This window comes from Lepus europaeus, chromosome 2 (genome assembly GCF_033115175.1).
Source record: "Lepus europaeus isolate LE1 chromosome 2, mLepTim1.pri, whole genome shotgun sequence".
In the NCBI taxonomy this organism is placed as follows: Eukaryota; Metazoa; Chordata; class Mammalia; order Lagomorpha; family Leporidae; genus Lepus; species Lepus europaeus.
Genome location: NC_084828.1, coordinates 143,590,785 through 143,611,006, shown reverse-complemented (window position 1 = coordinate 143,611,006; position 20,222 = coordinate 143,590,785). Strand labels below are relative to the sequence as shown.

General features: G+C 56.9%; 1 protein-coding gene across 2 annotated transcripts in view; it reads left to right on the top strand.

Annotated features, from left to right (window-relative positions):
* MRAS (muscle RAS oncogene homolog) overlaps nt 1-18,343 on the top strand; it is a 56,029-nt gene extending 37,686 nt beyond the window's left edge. For both annotated transcript variants that reach the window (XM_062214178.1, XM_062214169.1), the window contains exons 3-6: nt 7,392-7,545; nt 9,212-9,311; nt 14,334-14,413; nt 15,636-18,343. In XM_062214178.1, the coding sequence (XP_062070162.1) occupies nt 7,392-7,545; nt 9,212-9,311; nt 14,334-14,413; nt 15,636-15,735 (434 nt within the window). In that variant the 3' untranslated portion in view covers nt 15,736-18,343. The remainder of the gene's footprint in view (nt 1-7,391; nt 7,546-9,211; nt 9,312-14,333; nt 14,414-15,635) is intronic.
* The last annotated feature ends 1,879 nt before the right edge of the window (nt 18,344-20,222 follow it).

Genomic DNA, 20,222 nt, shown 5'->3' with positions numbered 1-20,222 from the left:
GGTGGCCATGTTTGCTTTGGCTCCACCCTGCCGTGCTGCGGGCCCCTCTCTTCCGGGCTCTGACTTTGGACAGCCTGGTGCCCTGGCTCTCAGCTGTGGGACCCACCCCCACCCCCTTGCCCCAGTTCTCTTGCCTCAGGAGTCAGGAAGCCCTGAGCCTGCGGCTGAGTATCTTCTAGATCCTCCCATGTTGTGGCGAGTGACTAAGCGGCTTTCCAAGCCGAGCGGGACTCCGGCGTGTGTGCCTACCTTGTTCGGTCATGTGTTCATCTGTGGGTGGACGCTGTGGCAGCAGGGACGATGCTGACTGCATGCTTACATCCATGTCAGCCAGGTCCCTGCTCCCATCTCCCTTGGCCACAGAGCCTGGGGCAGGGCTGCAGGCCCGCTGAGCTCTGTGGTGTGCACCCCTTGCCTGGCGCCTGAGGAGGCTGACCTGCAGGGGGAGCAGTGACTTGCCGGGGGGCCATACTTGCTGCGTGGTAGAGCCAGCCCGGAGCTGTAGACTACCCTGTCCTGCTCTGGCGCAAGCCTCTAGGTCGGGGAACACTGCCTCTGGCCCCTTACAGCTCCCAGCTCCATCCTCTGCCCAGCCCGCCTCTGCAACTTTCCTCTTTGTTCCATCACAGAGAACAGGGTTGGGCCCTGAGCCTCCACCTAGGGGCTCTGAGGCCCAGCCCTGCAGCCTGGGTGTCCCGCTGTCTGCCCACTGGGGCTCGGTTGTTGCAAGGAGCGAAAGCTGGCTCCTCTCCTGCACCCGCAGAAGCCGGGACACAGCTACCCTGGCTTCTGCCCAAACCCCAGACACAGTGCTGTTGTCTTCTCAGAGGGGATGGGAGGCGAGGCAAGCTGGAGGGCAGGGAGAGGGGACGGGACAGTCAGGGCCTCTCCCCCATGGGCTGCTGTGCGCAGCCGCTCGGGCCCTGCCCGGAGGCCCCAGCTACCAAAGGGATGCGGGCGGAGCTGCCAGTCCTCCCACCCCTGCCTGCCCTTGCCCTGCCTGCAGCCTGCGGGAGGAATTTCCCGCTCTGCTTGCATGAGGGAGCTGGCCGGAGGCTGTCAATCCAGCCCTGCAGGCCGTGGCCTGACCCTTCCCGCTGGCTCCATCAGTATTGCTCTCAGCCCTGGAACTCACTGATCTCCAGGTCCCTGGGGCAGGGCTTCCACAGGGTGAGCATGTGATACAAGGGTTCATAGGCCCACATGCTGTATCAGCGGGCCTGGGTTCAAGTCTCGAGTCCAGTTTCCTGCCATCATGCATTCTGGGAGGCAGCAGGTGGTGGTTCAAATACTTGGGTCCCTGCCAATCATGTGTGAGACCTGGACTGAGGCCCCTGGCCCATCCCTAGCTGTTGGAAATTCACATTAAAAAAAATCCCTTTTTCATACTGAGCTCAGTTTTCCTCCCAAGTGCTCTCTCGCCATTCTGCGCACGGCACGGTAGCAGTTACAGCTGACCTGAATTTGCTGTTCCGCCTGTAACAATTCTGCTAACTTGAGATCCGTGAGATGCATCGATGGTAGCAGCGGGAGATTAGATCACTCAGGTGAGCAGAGCTCCTCTGCCTCCACACGTAAGCAGGACTGCCGCAAGGTTGATAAAATAGTGAGATACTCCGACCCACTGGAAAATTCCGGCCACTGCTACCCTGTGCCCCAAGAGCCCCACCCCTGGGAAGTCCAGCCCTCAGACTGGTCGGACCCAAGCAGAGACTCAGAAAGGTGAAGTAAGGAGTTCTGGGTCACACGACCGATTAGAGCCCCCTTCCTTTTGTCCCCAGAGCTGGGGACCTGAACCCGCTCTGTGCTCCCCGTAGCCCCATCAGCCAGTCCCAGAAGTGAAGGACCCTCCCCTCCCAGCCGCTGAGCTGCACTCAGCCCTGAGGCCTGGGCTCAGTCCCCGCTCATCAGTACCCCACAGTCCAGGCGATTTGCCTTTGCATCTGCCAACAGCCAGGTCAGACTCCTGCTGGTGAGATGGGGTTGAGCCCGAATTTCAGAACTTTGTGTTGGTCACCATTGGAAGCCGTGCATCCAGCCTGGCTGATCAGTCTGGGATCCCCCTGCCTGCCCTGTGCCAGACGGCACTCCCAAGTGCCCAGTGCTGCCTGTGTCCCCCTGTGTTCCCCATGTCCCCAGGGGTTCCCCTGCCCTTTGCTCAGAGACAGCCTCGGAGTGAAGCCCTTGTGCCTTCATCTGTGGGGTTTGCATCCACAGGGGGTAACCCTCACTGGTGTAGCCCAGAATAAACGAAAGCTATAAATTGTCAGCTCCCTGAGGAGAGGGACAGTATCCCCTGCCCACCTTGCCTGGAGCTCTCAATGGATCTCTAATCCACAGAGCCAGTGTGGAGGCAGGAACGCTTATGCCCATTTCACAGACGCCCATGCCTTCCCGGGAACAGACCCAAAGGGAATGCCGGCATGTCATCCAACGTGGTCATGAGGGCTGCCTGGCTCCCTGGAGAAGGGGAATTGAGGCCTGTTTAGGGGCATAGAAAAGCTAGGAGGCAGGGGTGGGGGGTGGAGGTGCAGGGAGCAGGAGAAGTCAGACAGATGGCTGGAGGGGACTGATCCTACAGGGCTTGTGGGAAATAGGAAACCTTCGAGGGGACAGACCTGGCCGATTTTTTTTTTTTTTAAGATTTATTTATTTATTTGAAAGTCAGAGTCAGAGAGAGAGAGAGAAGGGACTTCCATCTGCTGGTTCACTCCCCAATTGGCTGCAATGGCTAGAACTGCACAGATCTGAAGCCAGGAGCTTCCTCCAGCTCTCCCACACATGTTCAGGGGCTCAAGGGGCCATTTTCCACTGCTTTCCCAGGCCATAACAGAGAGCTGGATCGGAAGTGGAGCAGCCGGGACTCAAACTGGCACCCATATGGGATGCCAGCACTGCAGGCGGCAGCTTTACCCGCTACGCCATAGTGCCAGTCCCCTGGCTGATGTTTTAAAGGCTCACTCTGGCTGTATTGGGAATAGGCAGCAGGGGACCCAGGAGAGCTGCAAGGAGCCCAGGTAAGAGGAAGACTAGGCCACTGGTGCCCGGAAACAGTGGGAGGGTGTAGGTGTTTTGAAGGAGGAAACCCCAGGATTGGTTGATGGAGCAGACAGAATCCTGTGGGACACAGGGCAGGAAGAGTCTTTGGCCCAGCCCTCCTGGTAGAATAGTTTCATTTATGAAGATTGGGAAGCCTGGTGAACAGCATGCTTTGGGGAAGAAACCAGGAGTCTAGTGTTGGTCACATGACACCTGAGCTGCCTTCCACACCACCCGTACCAACGAAAGTCAGGGGCCTGGGCCAGGGGAGAGGCGTGGGCTGCAGATGGGAGGCTGAGACTTGACAGACAAAACCAGGAGGTGAGTTGTGGAGGTGAGTATGGTGAGCGAGGTGTGCAGAGGCTGAGAGAAGTGAGCAGAGCCTGTTGCTATGGGAGGAGAACCGAGGGGGCCGTGCCCATGGGGTTTAGGTCGGTGGAGGTCCCCGGTGGCTTGAAAGAGCCGCTGGGTGGGCTGGCTCTGGGAGTGGCAGGCTGTTTAGAAAGTGATCAAGAAGGAGTGGCGTGCAGACCATGAGAACAGACAAGGCAAGGAAGGTTGGCAAAGAGGAGGCGAGATGTGGTGGGCAGCTGCAGGGAGACGCAGGGCCAAAGCGGGGTGGGGGGCTCCCTGTTTTGGGTTCTATTTGATATTTTAAGATGAGAAAAGTGATAGCAGGATCCCGTCCTGGTGGAAATAAAAACCAATAGCAAGAGGGCAGGGACTGCTGGAGACGGGACAGAGCATGGGCGAGCGGCCTCATACAGCAGCAGGGCCAGGCCGTCGGCCAGCTGCAGCAGGAGGCAGGGGGAACGCCTATGTCCGAGAAAGAGCAGTAGGCAGACTGTTTTCTCACAGCTTTTTAAATCAGGAGGTAATGGTTTTATTGTATCCAGCATTGTGCAGCCACAAACTGGGGATTAGAACCCCCATCCTCACACTCTCATCACCCCCTCCAGAGCCACCTGCCCCCAGGAGCCATCCCCACCCCCCCGCCAGCCTCTGCACCCAGTAACTGCCGCCTTTCTGGATTTGCCTAGCCTGGACATTTCATGGGCATGGACGCACGCAACACATGGTCTTTTGTGACTGGTGCCTTTTGCTTAGTTGCCAAGGTTCATCGTGGTGTAGTGTGTGTCGTGTTTCACTCCTTTTCAAGTGTGATCAGCGTTCTAGTTTTCAGCTGCATCATAGTTCTTTTCCTCCCCCATCAGTCAATGGACACTTGGGTTGTCTCTGCTTTGGGTCTGTGCACGGGCGAGTCTGTCTGTGGCCGGGTGTTCCAGGGCTCCTGGTGTACAGCCGTGGAGGCCACGGGGTGACGCTACGTGGAACACTTGGAGGACTTGGCAAGTGCTTTTCCCCAGCAGCAGCAGTGGCAGCGAAGCAGCCGGGGTGGCGGGGCCAGGCTGTGAGGTCTGTCTCCCGGTGGGCCTGTTTCAGTTCCAGAGCTGTGATGCAGGCCCGAAGAGTATGGAAGCGTGGGCTGCAGTCCTGCAGGGAGTGGGAGGGCAACTAGGAAAGTTCAGAATAGCGGGGATTCTCTGAAGGCCCTGGAAGTTGGCGCTCAGGACTTAAAGGGACCCACGCCCGCACAGCCCCTGTTTGCCCCTGCCTGGGGCTGCCCAGGCACAGATGCAGAGCGGAGGGAGGTTGGTGTAGGCAGGTGGGGCCGGAGCTGGGGCTGGGAGCACAGCCTCCAGGCCTCATCTTTCATCTCTGCAGCCCGTGGGCCTGCGCCCCAACCCCCGTTAGACCTGCTCCTCTCCACGGGCCCTGGGGACCCTGCTGCCAGCTCCCAGCTCAGATCCGGGCTGGGGTGAACAGCAGAGCAAGACTTCCACTCAGGGGGCGTAGGCACACATCCTGCCTCCACTGCTCATTAGCAGGGGAACCTGAACAGAGGGCAAGGGGCAGGTCTCTACAGACAGTCGCAGTTAGGACTCAGGCTGGTGCTGGCTCCATGCTGGCTGCAGTCTGCCTGGGACCCCACTGTGGGGCTCAGCTTCCAAAGTCCCTGAGATCCAACTGCCCCAGGGTCTCTGCTGCATGCCATCCGCTCTGCGGTGCCAGCCCCTGGGCCGGGCAGGGCAGGTGCATGTGTGCAGCGCCGACTCTCTCCGCAGTCTGCTTCCTTCTACCCTCCCGTCCCAGGCTGGCTCTGGCCCTCGCCTTCCCCGTCTCACCTCCACGCCCTGGCGCAGCTCCTCTTCTCCCGGGGTGACTAACACTTTCTGTCTCTGCCATCCTCCAACCTTCCTGTCGTGAGCGGCCAAATCCTGATGCCTTCGAAGCACAGCTGTGCCCACCGTCTGCAGCCTCCCTGGGGCAGTGCTGCAGAAGCAGAGCTGATGAGAGCCTGTGACCAAGGCACCCCAGGGTCTGTGTGCGGAGGGCAGGGGTGGACACGGGATGGATCCCAGCCCCTCGTCCCTGTTGCACCTGCTGTCCTGGAGCCCAGTGACTTCCGTGGGATAGAGGTTGTCTCTCAGTTTCAACCACAGTGATTGGCATATTCAGATTTTATATTTTTTTTTTAGCAAACTTTGATCATTTATATTTTCTTAAATCATCCAGAGTGGAAAAGCTATTGCTATCAAACTGCATAGTTTCTTCTCATAGTGAAATATGTATCTGTAACGACAGGCATAGGCCTTTTCTCATTCCAGGTGTTTCTCTTGTCTTCTCTGATAAGAATCGCTAAAGGTTGTTTTCTTTTGTTCTAACAGTCCTTTCAGACAATGGGGTTTTGGATATCAACTACATTCACTGTCCTTTCATTTTTTGGTAATTTCTACCTTCATTGGTGATTTCTTTTCTTTGGTTTTATGCTTTTTTTTTTAAACTTGTAATTCAAATGCCGAGTTAACTTTCAGTTTTGTTTTCTGACATGCATTTAAAACTTTAATTTTCCTCCGAGTACCGCTTTGCTTTTATTACTGTCCGTTGTCTTTCACTTCTACATTGGTTGTAATTTCTGCTTTGCTTTTCTTTTTTGACTAGAGGGTTCTAAAGCAATGTAGCTTTTAACATTTTCCAGTGGGTAGATTCTTTTGTACTCTTGTTTCTGTTCAAATCTTACTATATTATAGGCAAAACCTGGCCTGTATGATTTTTTCCTCTTTGTAATTTGCTGAAATTTTTGTTTACAGCCTAACCTATGGCCATGTGTGTTTGAGAAGCGCTTATTCGCTGCTGGTGGGTGAAGTTTGTTCCCCCTCTCAGATTAAGTTTTTAAATGGTGTTGTTGAAGGAGAGCTCATTAGTTTGGGGGAGCCTTTTGTTCTGGGTTTCAGATGTCTCACAGTGGCTGTGGGATGTGTCACTTTCTACGTTTTCTTCAAGATTGATTTTTATGCGTCTATATTTTAAGGCAGTGTTCTCAGATGCTTGGGATTCATTAACCTGGCCACGTCTTGTTGCTTGAACCCTTTCCTGTTTAATGGCCTGGCCTGGACTTCTGGTTTGATTCCCTTCTTTTCTCTTAGTTAGCCTGTTTCCGGCGTACTATTTTTTATTCTTTTACTTTTATCCTTTTCAGGTCGTTTTGTTTTACATGTGTGTCTTTTGTATTAGTGGATGAATTTTGATTAAATATCTGCTTTTAAGAGGTAAGTTTAAGACATTTGCATTTGTTGTGATTAGATTTATTTCTGCCATCTTATTTCATGTCTACTTTTTATTGCACTTGCTTTTTTTTTTTTTTTTTTTTTTTTTTTTTTGACAGGCAGAGTGGACAGCGAGAGAGACAGAGAGAAAAGTCTTCCTTTGCCATTGGTTCATCCTCCAATGGCCGCTGCGGCCGGTGCACCGCGCTGATCCGAAGCCAGGAGCCAGGTGCTTCTCCTGGTCTCCCATAGGGTGCAGGGCCCAAGGACTTGGGCCATCCTTCACTGCACTCCCGGGCCACAGCAGAGAGCTGGCCTGGAAAAGGGGCAACCAGGACAGAATCCGGCACCCCGACCGGGACTAGAACCCGGTATGCCGGCGCCGCTAGGTGGAGGATTAGCCTGTTGAGCCACGGTGCCGGCCGCACTTGCTTATTTTTATTAGGTGTATTTTTGCCTTTTGCTGGCTTGGTCCCACTTACTTTATTCTGTTTTTTTTTTTTTTTCTTCCACTGATTAGGGAATTTGGGGTTTTGTTTCTGTTTGGCGGTTATGCTGTGTGCGTACATGTGTGTATACCTTCAGTGTATTCTTACGTCAGCATCTGGATGCAATCATGATCAGTCTCAGGGAGCTTGTGCAGCACCCCCCCCCCCATGGGAACAGCTCGTGCCCAGCCTCAGAGGGGACAGCAGCAGCCTGGGAGACTGGTGACAGCTCCTGAGTGGCCTTATTCTTCCCTAGTTCTGGACACAGCCGGGCAGGAGGAGTTCAGCGCCATGCGGGAGCAGTACATGCGCACGGGGGACGGCTTCCTCATCGTCTACTCGGTCACTGACAAGGCCAGCTTCGAGCACGTGGACCGCTTCCACCAGCTCATCCTGCGTGTCAAGGACAGGTGAGGGCAGCAGCCAGGGCCCCCTGCTCTGGCTCGACAGGGCCTCTGTCTTCCCTCTCTCCCTCTCTGTCCCCCATCCCTTTCCTCTGTCGGCCTCTCTGATTTTCAGAGGCAGCTGCAGCACAGTGGGGCCGAGCTGCTCGTGTCCTGCCCCACTGACCTCCCTATTCGTTCCTCTGTGGCTCCCTCGTTCTTTCTGCCAGGCCACACTGCTTCCAAGGCTTCCAGGCTCAGCTCCCTCCCACCCCTCAGTCAAGGAATCACGGGTGGGCGACATCTCTGTTTTCCCAATTATGTTATGATCAAAGAGAAAGCGGAGGTTCTCTCCAGTGTGCGCCATACTTGGTTAAATCACATGGGACTCTGAGGCTTCTGACCCCCTAATTACAGGCTCATTTCTTCCCCTGAGCATCGTGTGTAGTAGTTGAATAATTTGGAGTCTGTTTTAGGCCCGAGTGGTCAGTTAATTGGATCTCAAAGAAGAAACATAAAGAAAATAAAAAGACTAACAGAAAAATAGCAAACTAAGTAAGTCCCAGTAAGGATGAAAAAATCCATTTAAGACCTGACCTAAAGGCCTGTTTCTTTTTTTTTTTTTTAAGATTTTATTTTATTTTTTTGAGAGGCAGAGTTACAGACGGAGAACAGGAGAGACAGAAAGGTCTTCTATCCGCTGGTTCACTCCCCAAATGGCCGCCACTGCTAGAGCTGGGCCAGTCTGAAGCCAGGAGCCAGGAGCAGGGGCTCAAGGACTTAGGCCATCCTCCACTACTTTCCCAGGCCAGTGCAGAGAGCTGGATCGGAAGTAGGGCAGCCGGGACTTGAACCAGCGTCCATAGGGGATGCCGGCACTACAGGCAGAGGCTTAGCCCACTACGCCAGAATCCGCACCAAAGGTCCGGTTTTAGTACCTTTACCTGGCATAGGGGTGTGCACACACACGCACACACACTCGTACACCCGCACAGTGCACCTACATGCACACACACGTGCTTGCACACGGGCACATACACGCACACACAGCTCCAATAGATTGATGCAGACCAAGCCCCTGAACATAGGACTCTGAAGAGAGAAGACGTGAGTGACAGACGTGGGAGCACAGGCAGCTTCCTTACGGATCACAGAAGTGGAAGGATGTGTTTTCACTCAGCAGACGACAGTATTTTGAATGAAAATACGCCATGCTGCCAAAGAGGCCGTGAGACTGACGGTCCCTCCCTTTGGGACAAGGATCTGGCCACGAGGTCAGGAAGTCTTTAAGGCCTCTGGATCCCTCCCCTGGGAGCTGTCCTGATTCTGCAGCTGCCAATTACGCAGTGCCAACTGTGTGGGGGACCCTGTCCCCGGAGCTCCTCACCAGTCGTGGCTGCTGGCCCCGACAGCCCTGCACAGCTGGTACATCAGCACGACTGAGAGATGGGGCCCGAGGCGGGGAGCCGGTACCGGGCCTGCAGCCCCTCGGGGCCTCACTGCTGGCCTTGCAACAGGCCCCTCCCACCCAGGCCCTCACCTCTTTCTGGAAAGGGAGGAGGAGGAGGGATGGGGCCCCACAGCCCCCAGGCCAACCCGGGAGGCGCCGGGGGCTGTGTCAGGCCTCAGGTGTGGTTGCACAGCCTTAATGGAAAGACAGACTTCACAGCGCTGCTGTTTCTTCATTTCCTAGGGAGTCATTCCCGATGATCCTGGTGGCCAACAAGGTCGATTTGATGCACTTGAGGAAAATCACCAGGGAGCAAGGAAAAGAAATGGCGACCAAACACAATGTAGGTGTGTGGGTGTGTGAGTATGTGAGTGTGTGTGTGTGTGTGTGGGGGGGTTAATGCCCCCCTGGTCCAAGCAGCCCTGGTCTCTGCAAACGGAACGTGGCCTCCTGGGTGGCCAGCTGGATTCCACAGAGAGGCCGCATAGAGCATCCGTGGCGGGGGATAGTTTGGTGTAAGACAGCAGACCAGAGAGAACGCAGCCTCCCTTGTCATTAGAGACCCTAAGGTCAGGACCAGGCACCTTCAGGGTGGCCTGGAGGCCATGGTCAGCACCCCCAAGGCTGAGCAGATCCATCGCTGAGCTGTGGCAGAAGGGCTGGCTCTGTCCGCCTCTCTGAGTCAGCCCCTGCTTATGCTGAGCGCCCAGGCTCAGCCGTTGGCCTGCTGTGAGCCGGGCACTGTGCCCCCCCCCCCCACCGTCATCTCCTCACTGGCACACCTTGCGGCAGGTACCGTTGTCCCCACCGGATGAGGGAGCACACAGGCCCGTCACTGGGCTGCCTGGCCTTCTGTGCTCTGGACAGTGCTGGTGGGGTCTCCGGGCCCCCCCCTCCCCCACCATGGCCTCGTCATACACTAGTCTAGTCCCCTCTGCCTGCTGTAGAGATGCCCCTTCCCCTCCACCGGGCAGCCCAGCTGGGCAGACAGGGAGGAGCCTCTGTCGTGTTTCATTCACTTGTTCCTCCAGTAGTTCCTCTAGGCCCTGGGGAACAATGGCCCCTGCCCCCTGGTGCTAACTTCCAGAGATGGGAGATGGACAGTCACCACAGCGAATCAGAGTGTGTGGGAAGGTGCTATTACACGTGCTGTGGAGACAGATCCGGGAAGAGGAGAGGGAAGGGGGGGGGGGGGGACTTTTGCAAATACAGTGCCAGGAGAACCACGCTGGGAAGGGCCCATTTCTGTAAGGAGTTACAGGAAGTAATGGACTAAGCCACACAGATAGCTGGGGAAAGAATGTGCAAAGGCCCTGAGGTGAGCATTCGTGGAACCGTGGAGAGGCCAGTGTGATTGAAGTCGAGGGAGCTGGAGGGGTGGTCATGGGAAGGGAGGGGGAAGCTCTGGGGGGCTTTCGGGGAGGAGTGGCATGGCCTGACAGCTGTGTGCTGGGAGCAGCCCGTAGGGGTCAAGGGTGCGAGCGGGCGGGGAGGCCGGTGTGGGTTGACGACTTGGGCCCTGTGGAGCTCATAAAGGTGACGAGAAGTCGGTGGAGTCAGCTGTGTCCGAGAGCAGGCAGGATTCACTCACAGGCTGGATAGGGAGGGAGGGAAGGAAAGGCACTGAGGATGAGTCCAGGGTGTGAGATCATCAGAAGCCCGGGGATGCAGGCCGCGCCCGGAAGACGGTGGGAGTAGGTGTGCGGGGAAGGCCCGGAGCTCGGCCCTGGGTCTTTCAGATTTGAGGGGGCTTGGAGGAGCCAGGCAGGCAGAGTCAGGCGTGTCAGGCCCGAGGCGAATGTGGGAAGGCACTGGCGTGTCAGGCCTTGAGGCCAGGAGCCCGAGCGCGTGGCTGGAGATGGGCCAGGACTTCCGCCCTGGGAGGTGCAGAGTGAGGAATGCCGCGCGGGGGGCTGGGAGCCAAGGAAAGAACAGGCCTCTGTGGGGAGGGGTGCGCAAGCGAGACAGGAACTGGGCAGAAGACCCCAGGGGAACCTGGGAACTGAGCCCATTCACTGTTAGGCCTCGTGGAGTGCGGGAGTGTGGACGCCCGGCAGCCCGGACGTCAGGGCTCGTGGAGCACGCGCAGGGGCGGGGCGCAGGCAGCCAGGGCAGAGGTGGGCCGGGAGCCGTGAGCATCTCACTGTCCGGGCTCCACGCAGTGGTTATGCCACATCCCACGTCAGAGCGTCTAGTTCAGTCCCTGGCTCCTCTGTTCTTTTTTTTTTTTTTTTTTTTTAAATAAGACTTATTTATTTGAAAGGCAGACCGACAGTGTTCTTTTGTCTGGTTCACTCCCCTAATTGCCCACAACAGTGGGGCTGGGCCAGGCCGAAGCCGGGAGCCTGGAACTCCATCCGAGTCTCCCACATGGGTGGCAGGGGCCCAAGTGCTTGGACCATCTCCTGCTGCCTTCCCAGGCGCATTAGCGGGGAGCTGATGAGAAGCGGAGCAGCTGGGACTCGATCCAGCACTCGGGTTTGGTGCACGGGCGTTCCAGGTGGTCCCAGTTAAACCAGCTGGGCCACAGTGCCTCTCCCACTGCTGAGCCAGCTGCCTGCTAGGGCTCCTGTCTCTCCCTCTCCTCTCTACCTTTCAAATAAATAAATCTTTAAAAGGGGGTGGGGCAGGAAGGAAGGAGAGAATGAGAGGCAGGTGAGTAGGTGACTCGGCAGGATCTCCCGCGGTGAGCAGTGCCCCGCACCCAGGTCTCCTGGCTCTCAGCCTGGTGCTGTTTCCCAGTGTGCTGCCGCCTTCCTCATCCCGACACGTGACCCCGTGAGCTACCTGCTGTTGATGATGTGCTGGTGTTACAGCTCTGAGGCCCAAAAATCCTCTCCAGCTCTCCAGACAGGCGCCCTCTTCCCCCGGCCCCAGGCCATCAGGGGCCTTTGCTGGCTGTGTGGGGGCGGGCAGTGGCGCTGCTGTTGCCCAGGGTTTCCCTCAGTTCAGGACCTGCTGACTCGAGCAGGGCCCACCAGCCAAGTAGACTGTGTGGGAGGAGCTGGCAGGACAACACAGCTGGGTGTGGCACAGGCAGCAGGGCTGAGACCCCCAGGCCCAGGGCCACCTGTGCTCACAGGAGGACCAGAGGTGAAGAAGCTGCAGGTGCTCTCCCGCTTGCCTTCAGGGCGTGCCCAGGGCAGCACCTTGGGCTCTCCTGGCTCAGGGGCCTTAGGGCTCTCCCAGGTATCTATCAGGCGGCACCCTGCTCCCCTCTGGACATGGTGTCCAGCCTGGAAGAGGCATTGCAGCTGCTTCAGCATCCCTGGCAGGTTTCTTTCAGTCTTACCAGGGGTTCCCAGTGTGGTCAAAGGATTTCAAGGTCACAGTCTGCCCTGGGCCAGCAGTCAGCTGTAAGGAGTCCTCTGACCCCAGGTGACCGTGACCTCGGGAAGATGCTGTCGGGCTATACTCTGAGCCTTATTCCTGTGAAGCCCCGCACTGTGCTACCCTCTGCCTCCACGCCCCCATGCAAAGTGTCAATCACTTGTCCTCTCCCCACGTGCTTTTCCTTTGCACCTGTCTTCTAAGGAAAGGCATGAATTTTGTCATCAGAAACAAGTCATGACAAATAAGTCGGCTCACTTCCCTCTCATCAAGGGAGGCCTATGTGTGGCCCCCGGATGCTGCACGCGCCCGGTGGGGAGCACTTCCTGCCTTTGTGGGTCCCTGTTGTAGATGAGGACACCGGAGTGTGTCCTGGCTGCAGAACTCTTGCTGTCTCCTGCCAGCCCCAGACGTCGTGTAGATGCTGGCCCTGGAGACCCAGCCTGTGGGGTCCCCTCGGCCACATCTCCCACATGCTGCTTGCTGCCTTCCAGCTGGGGGCTGATCCCCCAGCAGAAACCTTGCATACACGTGGCTAGGCTCCTGGCTCACAGCCCAAACAAGAGCCGGGCTGGCCAGGCTTGCTGGGCTGGGGGTGGGGGCGAGGGCGGGCACAACTCACCACAATCACCAGAGTCACAGCGGGCCCCAGAGAAACAGGCAGAAATCACCCCCAAGGTAGAGAGAGCTTGGAAAGAAAAAGCATAGAATCAGAATGTGTGTGGCTTTTTTTTTCTTTTTTCTTTTTTCTTTTTCTTTTTTTTTTTTTTTTTGACAGGCAGAGTGGATAGTAAGAGAGAGAGAGAGACAGAGAGAAAGGTCTTCCTTTTTGCCATTGGTTCACCCTCCAATGGCCGCAGCGGCCGGCGCATCATGCTGATCCAAAGCTTGGAGCCAGGTGCTTCTCCTGGTCTCCCATGTGGGTGCAGGGCCCAAGTACTTGGGCCATCCTCCACTGCCTTCCCGGGCCATAGCAGAGAGCTGGCCTGGAAGAGGGGCAACCGGGATAGAATCCGGCGCCCCAACCGGGACTAGAACCCGGTGGGCCGGCACCGCAAGGCGGAGGATGAGCCTGTTGAGCCACCGCGACGGCCGGCTTTTTCTTTTTTTTTTTTTTTAAGGTTTATTTTATTTATTTGAAAGGCAGAGTGACAGAAAGAGGGAGAGACAGAGCTTCCATCTGCTGGTTCACTCCCCCAAAATGGCCACAATGGCTGGACCTGGGCCAGGCTGAGGCCAAGGCCAAGAGCTTCATCCGGGTCTCCCACCTGGGTACAGGGGCCCAAGCACTTGGGCCATCTTCCTCTGCTTTCCCAGGCACATTAGCAGGGGGCTTGATTGGAAGTGGAGAATCTGGGACTCAAACCGGCGCCCATATGGGATGGCCTGCTGCACTACAATGCTAGCCCCCAGAATGTGTTTTAGTCTGGAAAATGAACCAAGTGTTAGTCTTCAAGTGTCTGACAAAGTCATGGAGATTCCATTTTGGGGAACTGTTAACCCTCTCTGAGACTAGGGAGGCAGAAGAAACTGGCAAAGCCATCAGTGAAATGTCCCAGCCTCACAGAGCGAGAGCCCTCCAAGGAAGCTTGACGCTTAGGGCCAGGGACTTGAAAAGCATATGGAGGGCTGGCACTGTGGCGTAGCAGGTAAAGCTGCCATCCGCAGCGCCGGCATCTCATGTGGGTGTGGGGTCGAGTCCCAGCTGCTCCACTTCCAATCCAGCTCCCTGTTAGTGCACCTGGGAAAGCAGCAGAGGATGGCCCAAGTGTTAGGGCCCCTGCATCCACATGGGAGATCCCAAAGAAGCTCCTGGCTCCTGGCTTGGGCCTGGCCGAGCCCAGCTGTTGCAGTGAACCAGTGAAAGGAAGATCTCTCTCTCCTTCTCTCTCTTTGTAACTGTGATTTTCAAATAAATAATTTTTTTAAAAAAGCCTATGGGACCCTCGGACCCTCCGAGAGTTTATACTGTTAAGGGGGACAAGGCTTTGGGCATCTCGGTGTTGCTTTGACCAAGTTGAGCTTTGCCTTCCAGATTCCGTACATAGAAACGAGTGCCAAGGACCCCCCTCTCAACGTGGACAAAGCCTTCCATGACCTCGTTAGAGTAATTAGGTGAGCGCCTCCCACCTCCCTAGCAGTGCCGTGCAGTGGGCACCTGGCTGTAGCCATGGACTCTGCCAACGGCCCTGGCTCTGAGGCCAAGGCTGGCTGTTCTGGGTCTGCTTCCGCGACTCCTGTTCCCCCTTCCGTGTCTTTCCCCTGCCTTTTCCACCTGCCCCCACCTTCCCCCTGGCTGCAGACCCCTTCAGACTCAGGTCCCTGGAGGGCGGCTCCCTGCAGCCCAGCAGCTTGCATCGTGGTGAGAAGTGAGGCCCTCGCCTCTCCCCTGCCCCCAGAGCAGAGCCCTCTCTGCACGCCCCACATTCTGATTCTGGGTCTCGGGGCATGGAGCCGCATATGTCTGTTTTGTAGAGAAGACGGGGCACTATGGGTCTCCTGTGTGGTCAGCAGTACCCGGGAGCCTCTAGAATAGTCCTTTGTACCCTCACGGCCCAGACCCTAATCACCAGTGCTCAGGAGGCTGGGAGGACCCCCTGGCTGCGCTCCCCATCACTGTCTCCACCCTACTCCCTCTCGCCAGCGAGTCTCGGGTACTGAGTACCAAGTTCGCCTTTGCGCAGGTGAACCCAGACCCGGGGCTCCAATAGCGTGCGTACCTGTCATCCCCTCTGTCCTGCACTGTCCACACCCCACGTGTCCATCGCCCAGCGTCACGGGCAGAGCACAGCCTGCACACCAGGGCTTCGCTGCCGGGTTTGTGCTCTCGGGATGAGCTGCTCTGGGGCACCTTGCCTGCAGCTGGGAGACGCTACTGCCCGGAAGCTTGCGCTGACAGCTTCAGTGGGGACCTGTGGTTCCCAGGGCAGCTGCAGACCTGGGAAAAGCCAACAGAAAGCGTGTCAGCATGCCTTTGCCCTCACTCAGCCGCCCTGCTGGTTCACTTAGAATGGGAAACACGGATGTCAATGGCAACACGCCACGAAACCCGACCTCACTGAGGCGTGAATGGAAGCAGCCGCAGCACAGTGTTGGCAGGTCCCCCGAGCCGGGGAGACTTCGAGTCCCCTGCCTCTCCCTCCCCAGTTTCTTGGTCTCCAGAGACGACACCATCCTGCCAGGGCCCCCTCCTGTGGCCAGGTCAGCAGCAGCCCACAGTTTGTCCCCAGCCGGCCCAGCCGCCCTGCACCTGCACAGGCCCGGGGGCGGGTGAGGGAGGAGGGGCTGGGAGAAGCAACGGCTGATCTGACTTGTTTGTCCTTCATTGTTCCAAAAGGCAACAGATCCCTGAAAAAAGCCAGAAGAAGAAGAAGAAAACCAAATGGCGGGGAGACCGGGCCACTGGCACCCACAAACTGCAGTGCGTGATCTTGTGACAGGCCTGAGGTCCGGGGTGCAGTGACCACGACCCGGCCAGCCCTCGGGACCCCTCCACCACCTAACCGCACTGAGCACTCTTTCTAACCACCACCCGCGGCCCAAGGCCTCGCACAGGAAGGGAGACAGGGAGGGAGGGCAGGGAGCCAGCAGGGGCGGGCCTTGCCCAGGGGGGCAGGGCTTTCTCCTTTCCCCCAGGAGATGAGGAAGCCCCTGGCGAGCCTGCTGAGCCGCCCGGCCCTCCTCGGAGGTGTGCTGTTTCTCTCCCCTCGTGGGGGTGGAAGTGTCTGTCCACCTACAAATACAGAACAAGCCCTGAGCAAGCTTCCGCCCTTGCCCGCCGCTCCTCGGTGTCTGAGCTTGGGCATCTTTTGTAGATTTTTAAATTATTTTAAGGATTGTTGTTTTCCTAAAGGGGTCTGTGCCCACTGCTACAGAGCCCCCTAGTTCCCCAGTCACAGGTCTGAGATGTTGTTGTTACTGTAGACTCTGTTCTCCCAGCGGTGCCCAAACTGAACCCGATACGAAAGTAGAGTGACGGAGAGGACCGGTGTCAGCGAGAGCTGTGGCTTCGGGCCCTGGGCTGTGGGTCCAGCTGGGAGGATGTGGCCCTCCTCGTGGCCTGGACGGGAGAGACGGGAAGTGCTGACTGCCGGGGTTTTGCAGGTGGAGGCTGCAGGTGTTAGAAGAGGGGGTTTTACTTTGCCGAGGGCAGTGGCTGGCACAAGCGTGCCAGTTCTAAGAGGAGTTTTCATTGTCCAGCAGATGTATGCAGTAAGCTGGTCGGCTTTGCAAAAGCGTGTGCTGGGTTTTCAGGGAGGGTGGGGTCAGCCGTGTGCTCGCGGATGTGCGAGAGGGCGCTGGCCGGCTCAGACCCGTCGCCTCCTCACTGTCCATCCCTGGGCTGCCTGCTGCCTTTCTGACCTGAGCGCGCAGACACCATCAGGAAAACTCTGGTTCGTGCTGAATCTTCACCCAGGCCGAGTCAGGGCAGTCGTCAGTGGAGCAGCGCCCAGGCCAGAAGCCATTTTCCTACTCCGAAAGGACGGTCGGTGAGCACGCCCTTTCCGGGATTTGAAGACGGAGCATTCGGCTGCCTTGGAACATCCTTTTAGCGACCTCTTGGCTCTTGACTAGACTCCGTCACCAGAGAAGAAAGGCGGCTCCGGCCGACGTGCTGGTGCCAGCAGCCAGGTGGGGGGCGGGGCAGCAGCACACATGCCCCCGAAGGGAGGGGCACAGCTGGTGCCCTTATTTCCCAGATGTCACATATGAGGTCACCAAACCAACGAGGGCACCCCCAGCAGGCCGCCTGGCCACTCTTAGGAGAAAGAGCCCCAGGGAAGATGAGCGCCTACTGTTCATCGGGGCGCCTGGATCCTCTGACAGTCCCCAACCCGGCGAGCTCGCCAGCTGGAGGATGATTCTGCTGCAAGAGGAGGCTTAGGACTCTGGCTAGTCGGAGGTCACAGTTAGCAGTCTAAATGGCCCTGTATGTCTGCATGGAAGGATGAGAGAGAACATTCCAGATGAGGCCCTTCAGGGTCCCCCCAATCCTGTACTGCTATCTGAACCCCAGGAGGACAAAGCTGTTTCCAAGCCTTAGACTTCTCCGAGCCACCAGCTCCGCAGCCCCGTGTGTGGTGGCTGCTGTCAGCTGGGGATGCGGGCCGGGAGAAGTGAGGATGGAGACGCTTTGCACTGACAGAGACGAAGGAGACAAGAAGCCCCGCTCACGGGGCGACGGCACCAGCAGCTGCTCCCGGCAGTGGAGCTAGATCGTTGACCTGGAGCAGAGCTTCAGCCGTAAAGATAATGCGCTGGACACAAGGGCTCGGAGCGCTGCTGGTCTGCCCCCCGCCCCCTGCCGGCCCCATCTTCCAGAGATCTATCCTGCATTGGCCCACAGCTCAGTTCCATGGTACCCATGGGAGAAACCAATCGACAACTGACCTGCAGCCTCCACTTTTGGACCAATGGGGAGCTTTCATCTCCCATTTCTCCTGTTTTCCCTGTAGGTTAGGTGAGTTGATTTTCAGACATGAGTTCTAGTGACAGAGGTAGCTTCTGGATGGGCGAAGGTAGAGTGTACCCTGGGGCATACCCCATACAGCTTCTCCCTCGTCACCTGGCAGGGCCAGGCTGCGACAGCTGCTCTGGGTCCCGCTGGGACCTGTGGCCGTGATGACAACCTCACATGCCCACTGGTTTCCCAGGGAATAGTGCAGGCTTCACATGACCCTGAAACACACCCTACCTGCAGTGCCCTCACCCCATGCCCTGCCGTGGTGTGCTCTCGGATCTCCTCCCCGTTCTGGCACCCTGCTCAGAGGGCTCCCTTTCTCCCCAGAGGGAGTCCCCACCATGGGGCCATGGCCACTTACTGCCCATGCACTTTGCCCCCAGGGGATGCGTAGATGCTTTCTCTTAGGGCTTTGCCGAGCACCTTCTCCTGGCACGTGCTGGGGAGAGTGCTTGGTTGGCCTACGTGGCCCACTAACACATGGCTATTCTAACTCCGAGGCCCCTGAGGCCTGTGACAGGACGATCAGAACCAGTTTCCCCCATTAGCAGCCCATTGGGTTTCGAAATCCCACGTTGGGTTTGCTTAGAAGGAAAGATACTTGAATTACGGAGCACCCGTGGGTGCCCAGCCTGTTACGCAGTATTGACAGGTGGCCATTGTCGTGAAACGAGGGTGATGCCTGAAGATCTCAATGATGCTTGAGCCTTTTCTGTAACTTTTTATTAAGTCTTTGTGTATCTCGACTCCTTAATAAAGAAAAGAAAGACTTGTTTGTCTCGTCTCCTGTGTTTGCTGAAGTCTTGTTGAGAGCACTGGAAGTTGTCACCATTGTGCCCACCTCTTAGAGTGCCATGACCTTGGTTCTCACCAGACCAAAGCGGAGGAGGAGCCCGCCAGTGGCTGTGAGGGTCTCTCCTTCCGGCACGAGCCAAAGACGAAGCAGGTGAGACAGGCACAGGCCCTTGATGCTGGCTACACTTGGGTTCTTTGTGTGCCTTTAAAACATTTTTAAAGCATTGGTTGATTGATTTTAAAGGCAGAGAGAGAGGTAGAGACAGAAAGAGAGAGACCTTCCATTCATTGGTTCACTCTCCATATGGCCACTACTGCCAGGGCTGGGCCGGACAGAAGCCAGGAGCCAGGAGCTTCATCTGGGTCTCCCACATGGGTGGCAGGGGCCTAAACACTTGGCCATCTTCCACTGCCTTCTCCAGGCTTCATTGGCAGGGAGCTAGATCAGAAGTGGAGCAGCTTGGACTTGAACCAGCAACTCCCATAAGGGGTGACAGGGTGGCAAGCAAGTGGCTTAACGCGCTGCATCACCACACCGCCCCCTTGTGCGCGCTTCTGAGCAAATGAGCTGCTCTGGTCCAGCTGCCCCGCCTGTGAATGAGACAGTTGTACGCCTCTCCTAAGGAGCTCAAGGACTAGAACCAAGTGCAGGATCTCGGGATAAGGCGGCTGGCACAGTGCTCGTCTACAGAACGCCTATCGGGCTATCGGGCTGCCATTCCTTACCATGACAAGTGCCCTGTGCCCCCTCCGCAGTACGATGAGATTTTGTTCTTGGTTGACTGAACCGGGTGGGTATCCTTCCCAGGAATAGAAGCGGATCTCTCTCTTGGTGCCTCTTTGGGTCACTGTTGTGATCCAAAGAGGGTATAGGGGCCAGAGCACTTGGGCCATCCTCCACTGCTTTCCCAGGCCATTAGCAGAGAGCTGGATGGGAAGAGGAGCAACCGGGATTCAAACAAGCTCCCATATGGGATGCCGGCACCACAGGTGGAGGCTTAGCCTACTCCGCCATGGCACCACCCCCTTTCTCTTTCAACTGCTCCAAAGGCACTTTCCCTGCACTCCACCAGCACCACCGATCTCAAGATCACTAGTAGCCTCCTCTTGCAAGATCCAGTGGCTGTTCTCAGTCTTTCGAACTTGACCTCCGTACAGCATTGGCACAGCGATCACTCCCATTTCCTCGTTAAACCTCGTCCTTTCATTGGCTTCTAGGATGCTGCCGCCTCTTGCTTTTTGTCCACCGGCCATTTCTCCTTGGTCCCTTGGCATGTTCTTCCTCTTCCACCTAACCCGTTCTCTGGAGCACCTCTCCTCTGCCTATACTCACCTTTCTCGATGCTTTCATCCGATCTTGAGACTCACTTGTGCCGACCCACTCCAGTTGCGCATTGCCAGCTTGAAACTCTCCCACACCCGACTCACAGATCCAGCTGCCCACCAGACTTCTCCAGTTGGATGTTTCAGGCACAGTGGCTCCGAGGCCACACCCTTCACCCAAAGCCTTCCCTGGCTCCGCTGATGGCAACTCCAGGCTCCCAGTTCCTCAGGCCAGAAGACAGGAGCCCAGCTTTGCCTTCCTCTCCCTCACACCTCACTTCCAATCTGATAGCAGTTCCTGTCGACTCCATCTGCAACATGTAGGCAGAATCTGCCCATTGCTCT